Source organism: Strigops habroptila, chromosome 8 (genome assembly GCF_004027225.2).
Source record: "Strigops habroptila isolate Jane chromosome 8, bStrHab1.2.pri, whole genome shotgun sequence".
Lineage (NCBI taxonomy): Eukaryota > Metazoa > Chordata > Aves > Psittaciformes > Psittacidae > Strigops > Strigops habroptila.
The window spans coordinates 5,114,401-5,130,542 of record NC_044284.2 but is presented as its reverse complement, the minus strand read 5'-3'; the positions used below and the strand labels follow the sequence as shown (position 1 = coordinate 5,130,542).

General features: G+C 37.0%; 1 protein-coding gene across 12 annotated transcripts in view; it reads left to right on the top strand.

The window, feature by feature from the left end:
* EVI5 (ecotropic viral integration site 5) overlaps positions 1-16,142 on the top strand; it is a 79,303-nt gene that overhangs the window by 56,421 nt on the left and 6,740 nt on the right. For 9 of the 12 annotated variants that reach the window (XM_030496264.1, XM_032920135.1, XM_030496265.1 and 6 more), the window contains one exon: positions 89-184. In XM_030496264.1, the coding sequence (XP_030352124.1) occupies positions 89-184 (96 nt within the window). Of the gene's footprint in view, positions 1-88; positions 185-15,373; positions 15,384-16,142 lie in introns of all 12 variants that reach the window. The other 3 variants (XM_030496266.1, XM_030496263.1, XM_030496261.1) reach the window with 1 other exon arrangement.

The window sequence follows — 16,142 nt, the reverse complement described above, 5'->3', positions numbered from 1 at the left end:
AATATGTAGAAAGTTAAAATAATATTTTTGATACAGTATCTCCATGAATAATTTGAGTAAGATTTTTTTCTTTTTTTAACCAAAACAGAAAGAAGAAGGAAAAATTCAAGGGCAGCTTAATAAATCTGATTCTAACCAGTACATCAGAGAGCTGAAAGATCAGATAGCTGAGCTGCACCATGAGGTAAGTGATAAAATACTACTGTCTCTGGTCACTTGCAACTTTTGTTCTATCTTTCATTTGTAGCAGGTTTTGCTTATCTAGTAGTTATTACACCTTCAGTACCTGATTTTACCAACGTACATTGTTAAATGAATACAATAAAACTAACTCTTATGCATGAATCTTGCCCTGATTCTGGGATGTAAGAGAACAAAAAATTGCTTGGTTATGTCATTTGATATGGAATGAGACCAGCATTTATGTTCCGTCTTGGGTTTTCCTTAATTTCATGAGTTGATTGCATTGCACTGTGTTGCATTTACTGCATTTGGAGCTGTATGCATGATAATAAGTCCCTTTATGTCTTTATTTGATGCAACTTTTAAGGCTAATTTACGTAGAAACTAAACGGCATTTGTGCAAGCAGAAGAGTCCGTGTGTAGATTTTTTTTTTGGTTCTTGCTGTTGCGAGGATGAACTTTACGTTGGCAGTGTACTGAGATTGCTTAAAAAGAAAAAGGATGCTTGCTTAATATCAGTTAACAGATTTTGAAGCTTTAAACTGCCAAAACCTTCAACCTGTGAAATTTCTGTCTTCAAACTTCCTTGCTCTAATAGTTGTAATAACTTTGTTAGTTAAAAAGATCAGGTGGTCCTGAAACCAAAATGGCTTATGTAACTGCTGTGCTCATTTCAGTTCATCCTGCATTGTGAAGAAATATCTTTACCTAACACTACACTGTGTGCAAAATGCCCCGTCATCTTTGCACTGTAGTCTGCTTCTGTTTCCATACGCCTTCTAATGCACAGCTCTGATAGTGTTGCTTAAAACTATAGTATCCTAGAGCAGTACAACCTAATTACTTGTTGTTGCCTTTTTGCTTTTATTAAACATATCCTTTATTTAAGCATAGGTGGTGTTTTCTTAACAGTCTTACTGATTCAACCTGTTAGGACCAATCCCTTGAGAGTTATAACATAGTGGAGGATCTTGGAATCCTGTCTGTGCTATAGAATGAGGATAGTCTCTAGGGCTATCAGTCCAGCACCTTTACCAATCATTAAGCTCTTAAAAACAGATTAAAAAAATCAATAACCCGGCTTTTTCCATTAAAGGACTATAACTAGCTTGCTTTGTTCCTTATAAGAAAGTAAGTTGCTTATAGAATTCCCAGAAAGCCAGGTATTTTGCATTATTAGTACATAAGGCACTGCACTGACTTTTTCCTCTGCTCAGAGTAGGGTTAAAAGGTAAGAAACCACCGGTTTGGAGAAAAAGTAGAATTACTGTTGGAAAGCTGTTGCCTAATTTTCTCTATACAAGCATTTGTCATATGCCTGGCTGAGCAACTCAGTTGTCATGAAGGCATACAATTGTGTCCGTGTTTAACGTGTGTGAGTTACTGCGAACAGGTTGGAATGAAGATGAGGTACCTTAGCTCACAGAACAATGGTAATTCTGACTAATATCAGGGATTCCTAAACTCTGAAGTCTAGACAAATCTTTATTAGCATTTCAATTTGATTGAAAGCAAATATCAGCTAGGGAGAATATGAATTTCAACAGTAGCAGAGTTGGAGTGATTCCATGGAGTTGAGCATTTGTTTTCCCGATGTGCTTTGTTGTGGCTTAATTTTTAATTTCCAAACTAGGTAAACACTGTAGGAATAAAGCATCTCATTCTAGGATAGATAGAAACAGTGGAAAGAAACTGTATGTAGTTGACACATTCTACCTTAGCAGCATTTCTGAATGCTTCCTTACATTAGTTTCCTAGAGCCTGGAAGTCCTTGTTTACTAATATCTTTTGTTTGTTTTTCCTTAGAGTTATGTATCTCTTTGTCTATTTGTTAAATAAAACTTGGGAGGGAAAGTAATACTTCATGCACAGTCCTTTATTTTGAGCATAACCTGGGGGGCTGATTTTGAGATAATGTAAGGTGAAGTCTGAAATGTATGTAGTATTTATAGGTAAGTTGGTGCTAATATATGATAATTAAGTCTTGGATTAACATAGCTACTAACTAAAGAACTTTGCAGTGTTTCCTGAAACAGTGAAATCTGAGTAAAATTGCAATAGGAAGAGTCAGAGTCAGAATGTTTTCTCTCAACTGCCAAATGTTGGGATTAGTATAATTGAGTCAATACCAATGTATATAATCAACTTTTTTAGATCTGCACTGCACTGTCTTCATGTGTAGATCCATTAATGACCATGTTCTTTGGTTTTTGGCTAGCTGCTTTTTGATTCTACTTCTGCAAAAGCTAAAAGAAACGTTACAAATTTGCAAATCCATCTTCCTGAAGATAGGGTAATGGTGTATGTGACATGCTGACCACAACCTCCCAACTGGGTTAACATGTAAAAGGCACTGGTAAAGCAACAGAGGTTTTGGTGACTGCATGGTTACCATCTAAAATATTGCTATTGTGGAACTTTGGAAAGAAATTGATGCAAAAGTTATAGTTGAATGTAGGAGTGGGATGGCTGTGTGTGAAACAAGATTGAATGTCTTGGCATGGCCATCAATATTGATTCTGCCTATTGAACTTTTTTTTTCTCTGCAGTACTACATTTTTACAGAACTTTACATTAGAATTATTGTAGGTTCTCCATCTGAAGGATGGAACAAAATAATGAGCAAATACTATATTTAATATTAGCAACTGCAAATAAATCCATATTCTGGCCTTCGGATACATGCTGTTTCATGTCTTTGACCAGCAATCTGAATGCGTGTGTTCCTGTATCACATGCGGGATGTTCTAGGTACTTGAATTCTATCCTGTGATATGATCCATTGAATGGTGATGGTACCAAGATGTGGCAACAGCATGATCCATCCTAATCACAGAGTTCCAGTGAAAGGTCTGCTGTTCCATCAGTGTTGGCAAGCCAGGTTAGTAGCCAGGGACAGGGCAAACCTAGGACACCAGTAAGGAACACCAGGGAATGGCAAAGAGGGTCACTGTTACTGCCTGGGATCTAAAACTGAATCCTCTCCACTCAAAGAGTGTGGGGTTGGGTGTATTACTACAGCATAGGTGGAACAGACTGCTGCTGGGACACCTCTGGGCTTTGTGGTGGAGAGAAGTTTGAACTTCAGATTTCAGATACTTCTCTCAGCTGTTCCAGTGTGGTAACCTAAATCAGCTGCATATCAGAACTCTGTATATAATTTCAAATTATTAATATTGATTCTTAAAAGTTCTGTTTATACTTTTAAAAAACTTCCAGCCAGTTGCCCTTTGTTGTAATTTGAGTCTATTGAGTAATTTTGTTCTTTTCTGAGCTCAAAATTTCACATGCAGTTTAAATATGGTGCAGCTTGTAGCCTAAAGGATAAATTTCAGCTGCTTTTACTGTTCTTCTAGGAATAGTAATGCTACAGTCAATCTTCAAGTCATATTATAAGAAGACTTATTTTTAGTAAATTCATGTTGTGTTCCTGTTATTGAGTCAAACTGCACATACTGGAAATTGGTAGTATGGTATCCAAAACTGAACCAATGAGGTACATTGCTATTAACTATACAAGGTAAATTAAACAGAAAAAAGGTCATAAAAACATAGGATGGTTTGGAAAAGATGATGCCTTTTTTCTTACCTTTCAAATGAGGTAAAATAACTAGAAATGGAATTACTATATTGGATTTTTGATTTGTTCTTAAGATATCTGCCTGATTCCTCTTATACCTAACCAGTGGATTTTGGTAGCACAGTAAGCTGAATGGTATGTTGACTACTCCACAGGAGGTCTTTAACTTGGATTTGATTAAAACTTCAGGAGAGCAAACAGACAAAATCTGGAGCTTTAAGAACACTGTGACAAGACTTGTGTTGTGGACTTTTCTTCTATGCATACCGTCTTAGGTCTACTCATGTGCAGCTCTTCCTTTGCACTAACTTGAGTAACCAAGTATGGGTTAGAATAAAAGTACTGAACATAATTTATATTACTGTGTGAAATGTTGAATTCATACTTAAATTCCTCAGTGCAGCTATAACTTCACTCAGCGTTCCCTTACATGTAGGTCAATAATTATTAACTTGCAATTTTAACTTTAGTGTACATGTCAGTTGTTTTTATGTTCATTGCCTAGAAAGTTACAATGATCCTTTAATCTTTTGCACAACCTAGTAATACTTGAAGAGCAGCTGGTGCATAATGAAAGGACACAGAAATACAGAGACTGCTGGATTTCTAGTTAGCCACTAGCTGATCCTGTGAAAAGTCATGCATATTTAGTGACAGATTAGTGCTGCACTTCCTTTCCTCCTTTTGGCTGAGTTGCTCTGTTAGGCACAAAGTTCTTAGATGTTTATGCCTTATGGCTTTATTGTTGAAGACTGAAACTAGTGTGAAAACCTGAAATTTTGAGGATTGTCACAAACAGGAAGTCATGATATAAACTTCTTTCAGAGCATTTAATAGGCACTAGACTTAGACATTGTGCTTGCCTTTTCAGAAATTCACGTCCCATTGCCATTTTTTCTTTTCAATAATTGAAATCTTTCCACCTGGCATTTTCTTTCTTCCTCCACTCTTCTGCCATTAAGCTCTTTACAGCATTCCTGAATTCTAGCTTAGTAGAATTTTCACCTACAGTGCTTTTTCATTGCAGAGCCCTGACAGGGTGCTGCTTCTGACTCCTGTCAATAAGTACATAAACTTTGTTGCCCTGTCTTTGGCACAAGAGAAATAAGGTCTGGCGAGCACTATGCTCTGTCACTTGACCTTACAGTTAACGTGCTTTAATTGATGTAACATAAATGGCATGACTACACAGGCATTGCAAGATTTGTGCCATGGGATACATACTCTCAGGCTGCACAAGAAGTGCTAGTCCCTCACAGAAGTTGTCTTTGATCAGACACTGAAATGTCAAGTGAAAGCAACTTTTGTGAAACTTCTTGCAATTCAAAAGTATCCCACTTCAGTAGGTAGTACTGAAGCAAAGCAGTTACTGTATGTAACAAGTTTGGACTGTTACGAGTTTCCATTAAGTAAAGTTGAAGGTTTAAGAAAAACTAAGATAAACCTTGAACTAGTTGTTAGTTATTGCAACATAAATCACATACTGGAGAAAAAAAGGAGGAGGTTCTTTGTAGTTTGGCACTCTGTACTTTGAATTCAAAACTGAATGGAATTAAATGATTTATAAACTGCTGAAGTTCTGCATTTCATGCACTACCCCTCTGTACATGCAGTCACTATATATTACACAGCAGCTGTCTCTGCTTCCTGTTGGATGTTGCAAGGCTTGTATGTGTTACCTAGATTACAGGAGTGGTACAAAAGATTAGAATTGACGTGCTTACCCACAAGCTACCCTGGCAGACCACAAGACACCTTTGGAGACAAAAGCCAGTGGTTTCCAGTCTTACAGACTTTGTGATTTAGGATTGAAGTGTTTAAGTTTAAATTGTATTTCAAGTGAAACTTTATGAAGTTTGTCATACCGTTAGCTGAGTTTTGTCTCTTGGAATGCTTTAATGAGTTTGTTTTGTGGTCAGATTTCAGTTTCTTATTTATACAAATGTAGGTTTGTTTTAATCTTCTGACAATTTTCATATTAAAAGCTAAATTGTGCCTGATATCTATGCAAGTCCTCAAAACCAAGTAGCCTTTTCAATTTGGGATTGTGGAGCATTATTCCATGAGGCTATGATTCTGCTCTCTATTCGCCACCTGCATTAGGGGACAGCTTTATGAAGGGGAGCAGGAGTGTACCGAAACTTAGTGCTTTCTTCACTTGGCATGCACTTCTTCCTTAGAAAGCAGGAATGTAGATGTTGAAGATAGCTCTTTAAAATCCATTTTTAGCATTTTCCAATCCTAGAGGGATCCAGTAAGTGTGGGGTTTTTTAATCTCAGAAGCAGTTTGAGAATACTCAAAGCTTTGTGATGCCTTTTGGTTTGGGTTTGTTTTGGGGTTTTGGTTTTTGGGGGGGTTTTTTTGGACAAAATATTCTGTATAGTCCTGGCAGAGACAGATTACAGCACTACTTTTCTCCTAGCTGTTCGTCTGTAATGAGATATACTCTTAAATAATTGCTTGAAATATTTCGAGGGGAAGCAAGGATGAGATTGTTTTCTAATGTGCAAATCTTATGCGTGTGTGTTTGGTATTTGAACAAAACAAAATCCCGATGTTGGCATGGCACACTGTTACAACACTCAGAAACTTCCTGCAAGCTGCCCATGTTAACAGAATCTCAGCATTGCTGATGAAAAGATGATGACAGATGACTGGAGCTTTATTATTCCACAGAAATAATTTTCTGAGGCTTTTAAAAGGCTTTATAATAGAACATTTAATTAAAAGACTGGTGATTATTCTTGCATATTGACAGTGCAGAAAAGGGGGGATTTCTTGAAGTCTTCCCCACTTTCACTGTCTGAAAACTTGATGGCTCTTTAAAGAAGCAGGGACCACTAGTCTCCTACTCTTCTATTCCCACATACATATAGCTTATCTAGGAATGGATCTGATATTATGTTTTAAGTACCTAATGCAGTCAGTAAGATTCTGATACAGGTGTTATCTCGTGGTCTGATCTTGCTCCTGGTGAGCTAACATTTTAAGATTGGCTTAATGAAAAGAGATATAAAAGTTGGAGATTAAATACTATGCTTTTAAAAGATTTTGCTTGTGTAAATAAAATTCAAGACACTTTAAGTAATTACTTTGAGGATAAATAATGCATAAGTTATGACCGAAGGAGTAATTGGTAATATGGCTGAGTTTTGCAACTTGGGTTAGCTTTCACTGCTGAAACTAAATGGACAAGGGAAAGTAAACTGTAGCCATCGGTATGAAGGATTAAAAAAACCACCTACAAAGGCCACATAATACACCACCTAAATAAAATCCAATGCAGTGTAGTACATCGTACATATAGTACAGGAGGAAGGTTTAAATCACGTTAACTGTTCCTTTGGTCTTACCTAAACCATACGAGTTGATGGTATTTAAGCTGTGTTTAAAAGCTGCCAAATTATTTCCTTGTTTTTTTAAATTATTAGCTAGTATTCTGAAATCAGTATGGAATAGTGAGTGGTTCTGGTCCCCAGCACAGTTTGGTCCAGGTTGTTTTCTGAGGAGATGAAAGAATGTCTTTACAAACAGCTAAATGATGAGTCCTGCATTAGCCATAGATGAGCACAAAATTATGGTGCTGCTTGTGGCCCACTGGAGTAGTACAAGATAGGTTGGCTACTTCTAGCAGCATTCCTAGCTCCTGGTTTCTCTTGCGATAATAGTATCTGGGCTTGATGATGGGATACCAGCAGGAAGCATCATTCCTTTCCTCTTCCCTTGAGTCAGATTCAGTGCTTACCAAATCAAACATTCTCTTACTGAAGCACCACTAGACTACTTTCAGAAGCAGGGTAAATAACTTAGAGCTTCATCCTGCTGGACTTGGACTGCTGGTGGCGAGCTACTTGTTTTGGATGTGCCTATGCTGTGTTGCAGTCATGACTGCAGTGTGGGCACATCTTTAAGTAACTTAAAGCTGTGAATGAATTGTATGTAGCTTTGCATGATGGAGACAGAAGGATTAACTGGGAAAGCTGAATTTTAGTTAAAGTTCAACCTACTAGAATTTTTTTTAAAGTTCTCCTCTGAAGATGTATTTATATGGTGATAGCAGTGGATCAGATCACATGGGCAAATGAGAATGAGAGATCAGATTTATCAGCATTTAGATATCTTGGAAACAGAAATAGGTAACATTTCTTTCATCAGAACTAAGGAGAGAACACCAAGTCCAAAAAGTCCTAGTACTCGTTTGGTAAAATTTATGATTGGATATAATGCTCTTCCACTCAGTCTTTTGCTAACTTATTTTCCCCCCTTTATTCTGGTAGGAGTGTATGATTTGCTTTCCATGTAGTACAGGCAGATGTATATTTGTGTCTTGGCAAGTGTAATTTTGCTTGCTTGCTTTCATAAAACCAGCTAAGCTTTGTGGGATTTATTTCAGTCAATTTTTACATGGTTTTCAGTTCACAGTTCTCACTAAAACTGTGATGTTTGTTAAAGGTGCTGTATTAACTCTTGCAAAGCACTTTTCTCCACAGCGACTAGAATCCCATTAACACCTAATAGTTTGTTTTACTAGACAAATGCTTTCAAAATATGTGGCTCTCTACAAATGTTTTCTTACTTGATAAGAAATGTTGTCCCTGAAAGGAAATATGTTAGCCCTCAGATTTACAAAGTAAGCATTTCAACTTGTGGTGGAAGTTTATAGCACAATAAATCATGCACTTTTCTTTTACCATATCTTGCAAGCACAGTTGGACAAGAGACCATCAGATTTTCCCTCCCCACAAGTAAAGTTCTTGCAAGGCTGCTGGGCAGCTAAAAATGTAGTTGCTTTACTAGCATGTGTCAAAGTTACAGAGCCTCTGTGCTGCCAGAGTCTGATTTAAGTGGTTGTGGTCAGTCTGAGGAACCTGTGATATGATAAGATAGCGTTCGTGAGGTCATGTGGTTTGCAAACACCCAATCTCATGTAGCAGCTTTGTCTACATGGGATAGTTAAATATATACTGTATGCTTTAGAAAAGTGAACTGCTTTATTCCTTTAACTCTGCTTGTCCTTGAGAGTCAGAGATGTTATACTGGTGTGATAATACCAAGATTGTTACAGACGTGTAAGACTGAACAGATTGGGAGTCTTAATTCTCCAGTAACTTTCTCCAGTTTATTTACCCTGCCCTTAATAAAACAACTAGCTTTGGAAACTGTCTGGTTTAACTAAGCTATCAACGCAGGCAGAAGTGTTCTTGCACAGTATATTTTATGAACATCAGTTGTTTAACTCAATTAATTTTGAATGGGAGTTTATAGTGTAATGAACACAGACGTGTTACACTTGCCCAAAAAGGTAGGATGGATTCCATAATGATGGTACTCCATTCCACAGATCTTTGGTTACAGACTCCATGTTTATATCAGATAAGGTCGGTTCCTCTCCCTTCCCCCAGTAACACCACCATAAACAAAATATCTTCCATCTCTCATGAGAGTGAAGGAAACCTCTAAATGTGAACAGTGTAACCAGGACAGTGATGCAGTCAGCCCTCAAACGGAATAGGTATGACTTTGTTCACATCGATGAGGGCAAAAGTTTTCGGTGTAAAGATTAACTGTTTCACTGCCACTACTGACAGATTAGATTCTGTGATAAAATGAAAACTGGTGAGTGTTCTCTTTACAAACATTTCCCCCTTTTTTCCTGACTCTGTGCTACTGCGTCAAAGCCCCAGATTTATCTAGCTCTTGATTGCAGCATTAGAGACTAATATAGCTATACTTAACTTTAAGTCCCTGTTTAGAGTTTGTCTGGATTGCCAAAGCAAGTGAAGTGATTGTAGATAAAGTTATTTCATTATCATAGCAATAATACTCTTCTCTGGACTGTTGCAAGCTGTGTGACCTGTCTGCTGTACTAGAGATATGTCAGGGTCTCTCCTATGTTTCTGCCAAGAAATCAAGATTGTTGGGATTGAAGAATGGAGGAATTGAGGTTCTACTGGTTTGAATTTATCTGAGTAGTTTTTCCTTGCGGGGGGAGGAGAAATTGTGTTAGCAACCATACACAGGTGCCATCTATGTAAGAAACAAGCTTAGGAGAGGAATGCAATGTATTAACTTGTAATATATCTCTCTAAATTGATCTGAATATAAATGGGGCAAACAGCAGAAACATGGTGGAAACCTCTACTGAAGTCGTTTTACCGCTCTCAGAATGGCAGCACTGATGGAAGTAATTTCTGCAATCAGAGGCAAAACTAAATGTTACTTAGTCCATTTAAAAATGCTGAGTTTAACTCCTACTTTAAAAAGACAGAGTAAAAGTGCAAAATGATCGTTTCCTGTAACTGTTGCCTATAATGGGTACATTTTCAGTCTCTGTATCAGCCAGTACGTTCTAGTTAATGCTTGAGGTTTCAGTAACCTTTTGTATTTGTAGATGCATGCTCTAGGGAGAAGGAGCTTTGAGATTTAGGTAGTTCCTTGACTATAATAATTGCATTATATTCAGTGTGATCACGCTGTTGTTTTAACATATTTTTGTTGCCATGTCCTCACTCCAAATAAACACTTCCATTAGAACTTCTTGGAGGAAGAGTTTCTGGGAACTTTCTTTCCATTTACCAAGCAGCTATTTATAGGAACTTCCCAGGGCTAAGTCAGCTTAGAACTTTTTTTGGAATTGCATACAATCTCACAGCAACAAACTTGTCAGATCTTAGAAAAATTCCCTCAATAGATAAAATCTGGCTTACCAAAGACTGATTTCTTTTGAAAATAGCTTAAAAGTTGGGTACTTCCTTAGCACTGTTGCTATTTCAATTGCATATTTGATACAGAACTTCAAAGTTTGATTACACAGCGCTAGATCAAAACCAGATTCTTCAACCTTATAGTGCAGTGATCAAAAAGTCATGACCTCCCATTGATCGCTTTATTGGTTTCCTGTTCTGATTCACTGGAAACCTTCTGGTCTGAACACTTGTTGCTAGTTTTAATCTTTGTCACGTTTACAATACAGCAGACTCGTCCATGGTAAAACTGATACACAACATGCATTTAACATCATGTTTCCTTTTGGCTCAAGTGCTTTTTAACTGATAATGTTGAAAAAACACTTTTTATATAAACTTAGGTCAGGAACTGTAAGAGTACATCCAGAGCAATATGAAAGAAATAGCAGGACAACAGGAGATGGGCTTTCTTTTAATGCATTAAAACTATTTCCTAGATTTTTACTTAAAATTCCTGACATCCATAGGGATTTTGCAAAGCATTTTATAAGCTGTGAGACTGAATATGACCTACAGAAGCTGGCAATTAAAAACAGAGACCAAATATTTAAGTGCTATTAAAAAACCCAGAATCCTGAGATGACTCAGTCTTGGAAATTTCTTGCAGCTCTTTGCTTTTCACTTATGACACATGCTGCAGTGGTTTGAACTCTGTCTAGTGATATGGTCAGCAAAGGTCATTTGAGATAAATATTTTGGGTTGTATACCCATGTGTTCTGGGTCATTCTTTCAAAAGTATGAGTTTCAAAAACAAAGGTAATTATTCCCTTAAACAGTAGTTGATCACATACATGAGCTTGGATTCCAAAGAGTTAATGATGCATGGGGCAGATTCATCTAATGTTGTAGTACCTCCTGACTCTTGCTTTCAGTCCTAATATAGATGACAAAAGAAGTTTAAAACTCTCAGTCCAGAGATTCCTGGGGTTTTTTATCTTTTAAATACAGCAACCATGTTGGTACAACCAAACAAAGCAGTCTAGGCCTGTTCAGGTGTATGGTATTCATTCACTGCTGTTCTTGTTCGGACCCATAAAAGGCCTATCCAACCTGGGGTTTAATACTTTGTGTGACTTCTGATCAGGTTCTGTTGTTGCCTGTTGACATAAATGTGGGGATCTGTTTCAAGGTGGTTGGCTGCAATTGCTGTAACAAGTGGCTAGATCAGACTGCAACTATATTAGATTGCATTTGTTTTATGAACTCCAGAAAGAGTTGTACTGTTTTGAGATAGTGCAGATCAAGACGTACAGACACGTAGGAGTGCAGCTTGGCTCTTCCTGTAGGGATCCTACAGGGATTGGCTAACAACTTCATTTCAAAGGTCATTGCCAGACTCCCTAAAAATCAGCATTTTGTTTATCTGACTGAAACTTCTGCGGAGTGAAAATTTTTAGATAAGGAAATTAATTTCCACATTTAAAGGATATCAAAGACAAAACTATGTCTTAAAATAAATAAGCCTTCATGATAAATGAAACGTGTAATAGTGATTTATTAACTACTAACCAAAGGAAGCAATTTTGCAAACAGCTTTTGAAATGCTCTCACTGCATGTTATTTGTAAGCACGATCAAGACATTTCCTGCTTTCTGAAGTCACGGTATCTAATGCACTGGATGGTTTTTTACAGAGCAATTTGCTTTATTTTGCTTAACTAGTCTAATTTGTTAAATGAGTCTCTGATTAGACTGTTGAGTACTGCCTTAAAAACATTGCTTTTGGGGGTGGGGGAAAGGCAAAAGCAAAGACAAATCAGAAAGCTATGTAACGGGAACTCCAATCTACTAAACCCCATATTTATGTCAAACCCCCACCCCGAACACTTCAGGCTAACTTGAGTATTTGTAGTTTAGGTGAACTACAAGGGGAAAAAGTGGTTTTGTCCTCATTAGTATTGTAGTAAAACTTCCCTGAAATATTTTTTCCAGAGGTTTTTGAATGCATTTTTAAATGTATTCACTTTCTTCCTTATGTGCGCAACTCTGACAACCCACTGGAATGTTTTGAACAACTTTATTTCAACAAAATCTAGCTAATTTGCCAGAATTTTCTGAATTTTGACATGACATTAAATCTTGGGAAAAAGAGCAGTAAAGAGAGCAGCATGGTAATACTCCCTATTTGAGAATATAATTGTCTACTCTATCAATTACAAAATTAGATCTTAAACCGACTTCTTTAGGAAATCTGAGAAGATTCAAAGTTGTTCTGGAAGAGTTTTAATGCTTTAAATTAAAAAGAAAAAAAAAGACAACACTGTGAAACCAATAAATGAGATGTAACCTATTTTCTGAATTTCTCTACTAAGGATATCTCTGATTGTTGCAGATCTTTTCCATATCTGCCTCACAATGAAAGGAAAAGATGTTCATTGTGATTTCTGCCCCTTCTCCCCCCCCCCCCTTTTTTTTTTACATATTCCTTACAGATCTTTTGAGGTCTACAAAATGTATTCTAATTCAGATTTTAAATCTCTAGAGGTAGATATGGCATTGGAAAATCCAAATGGTTTTGGTAAGAGACATGAGGGTGGCTGCCTCTGCAGCTTTTCAGGGAAGGGAAGCCCATACCGTTCCTCTCAGCTGTTATCTTTCACACAGTGAGTCCATGGTATTAGGGCCTCTTCCTCAGGAGGAAGAACAGCAATCAGGTAACAGGAGCAAGCATGGTAAATGAGAGTTCCTGGATTCAGTGTCTGTTCGATCTGGTTGGTTTGGGCTTCTTGAATCATCAGTTCCAAGAATTACCCTTGTGTGGTGTTGCTCATGGCTGTTATTTGCAAGTTAATAATCCTAATTATGCCTGCATTTATAGCTATGGCTTTAGAAAAAAGCCCTTAATGTTCACTGAAGTGAAACAGGAAATTCACTGACACTGAAATAAAAGTCACAACTTTGAGCTTTGTCTTAATACAATTACAATGATAGCACATTTCTAATTTAACAGACCTTTTTCAAGTTTCTTCATAAATTTGCTAGAGAATGCTTCACTGTTTCTAAACAAAGAATGTTGTCATGTTATATGCAATATGTGTTGCTGACTTATTTTACACATAATCTTGAGGGCTATACGAGACATCAGGAAGCTCTCAGAAGACTATCCTCTGTCCTTTGCATATGACCCACATGTTTGGGTAAAATCTCTCATGCTTGAGGAAAATTAAGAATATCTTTAACGTTGGTTTTTACATTGAACTTTGATGCAGGATATATGAAACCATACTTAGGCTTTTTTTTAAACCTCAGACTTTTCAAAGATCAGTAAGCAATGGCTTTTGTTAAATGCTCTGGTACAGTTCTGTCACGATGCATGTGTAGCAGTCCCTTTCATTACAGAAGCTGATTCTGTCAGAGAACTTCAGAAACCCCATTTGCATTGTAGCTGTAGAGCCATTAAACTTGCTAAGAATTGCTTTAGATGATGGATTGCTAATATTAGTTTCTGCAGCTATTCATTTAGCTCATGATGTCTCCATTTGTGCAGTGTTCATGTTGCGATGGTTTCGGTATGAATGTGGCTCACTGTGGAAGTACAATTGTATATTTAAAAATGGGCTTCAGAAAGCTTAAGATGTCTAAGTGGTAAAAATAGCATGGAAAGGCCTGCAACCTTAACATTGTTCATTCTTTTTGTGTGCATGTGCAGAAATGCTTCTGGATGTAACATTTGATAATATATGACTGACTTGGACATATTTGCCTGGCCTGATACTTGTCTCTCAAATGACAATGTATTTTCCATTAATTCAGCCTGTGATGCTGCAACTGCTTTTTCTGACATAAGTATTTTTGCAAAAGAAGTTACTGAGAGCTTTATTTTAAAGAAGTGATGTTGTATTAATACATGCCTTAAACTAGCATGATCTCCTCACAACGGAGAGGGTCAGCAGTAAGTAGGAGTCAACTGTTAAGTACGATAAGGGATCCCATTATGTGCTGTAGAAGTTTTAAGAACTTCAATTAAACTGGTTTTATTCACGTTATATGTGATTATAATTTAATAGATCATAACTGATATTTTTAACTGGCTTGTAATTAGATTTTGATTTCTTAATCTCTTTTTTCATGTTGCCAAGTTCACGGTGCTTTTCTGAATTGCAGGACAGGTATTTGAAAATGCTTGTTTCTCTTCAGCTAAATGTGGTTAGATCATACTTTCAGCAGCATTTCTGTTTTCTTTTGAATCGTGTTTGGTTTTTAAGCAGGAAATCTTACTAAGACTTCCTACTGTTACTAAGATGGAGACAGAGGGAACTCTGATTTTTTTTTTTTTTTTTTTTTTTTTAGATTCCTCTTGCTATATGTAGAAACACTGCTATCTTTATTCTTTAAATAAAAATTTAACATCCTGCCTTCTGCCAAAACCAATTTCATTCACTCGAGGCAGTGTTCATATTTGTTTCATATTTTTATCTCCCTTGTGTATTGCTTGCTTATCCAACTGTGAGTAAATTGAGTATTTATTGGCAAGTTTGTTAAAGCGCTTGTTTACTACTTTAGAATTGAGTAAACTTCAAGAATTAGTCAGTGAAGCCTTTTAAAGGGAGCAAAAAGTAACAGTTTGACTTCTTTGCACCACTGAACGCCTCGCTTTAGAAAAAAATAAATAAATCACAGCTTACAACATAAAAATGTCTCCCAGAGCTTCAGTAGAAGTCTCTTTAACAAAGTCTCACTTGGAAGTTTGACCCATGTTCTCTAGTTAAAAAATAAAGGGGCTTAGAAATATGACTTGCTGGCAACTGACTAGCATGCTTCAAAAACTGTTGTATGATTTAAGATGGAAGAACTTGTGAATTGTACTAAAACTTCTGAATTTCTCTTTGCTGTTTTTCCTTCATGCCTGGCTTGATGAGGCAGTCAGCATCAGGTAAGAAAGTTTATTCTGAGGTTCAAGGATCTGACTGTTAGCCTTTTTTCAGCTCTTCTGAATTTGTGAAAGTACACAGTTACCTTTTCAGAGTATGTGCAATTAAAATCTTTTCATATGCTGACCAGTAGGACAGACAGTTTGTCTTTAAAATGCTGAATTCTTTAGACACAAAAAGGTACATAAATGCAAATGTTATTAAGATTCTGTCCTTGACTCAGGGGGCTTTTGAAGGGATAATGATAACATACATTTTGGTCAAATAATCTTATCCTTTTAAAGACCACATGAACATGCTGTAGTGAAAACTGGGTTGAAGCTGCAGTCATCTAGACAATACGACCTGGATTTGAGAACTAAAAGCAAAACATGTGGTTTTACCAGACCTTGATTTTTTTAAAGATGTGATCAGATTTGCGATTCTTGCAAAACCAAAGCAGTAAAAACAGACAAGGTTCATTTGAATGTGACTTGGTGGGGTGACAGAGGTATAGTTCCCTTCACATGAAGGAGGGCCAAACCCAAAACTGAGAAGGCTTTAACCAATATTGGCTCTTTGTACAAAAGAGAGCAGAAGTGATAGACCCTGGGGTGTAAGTCCATGCTCTGCTCACCATTGCTGCAAGAAAAAGGGCTATTCTTTTTCCTGCAGGTGGAATGATAAGGATACCATAGAACTAGGGTTTGGGGAGGGGGGAAAGTTGTGTTTGGATTGGGTCTATGTGTGCCCCCCTCCTACTCCCAAGTCCTTAGATTTCC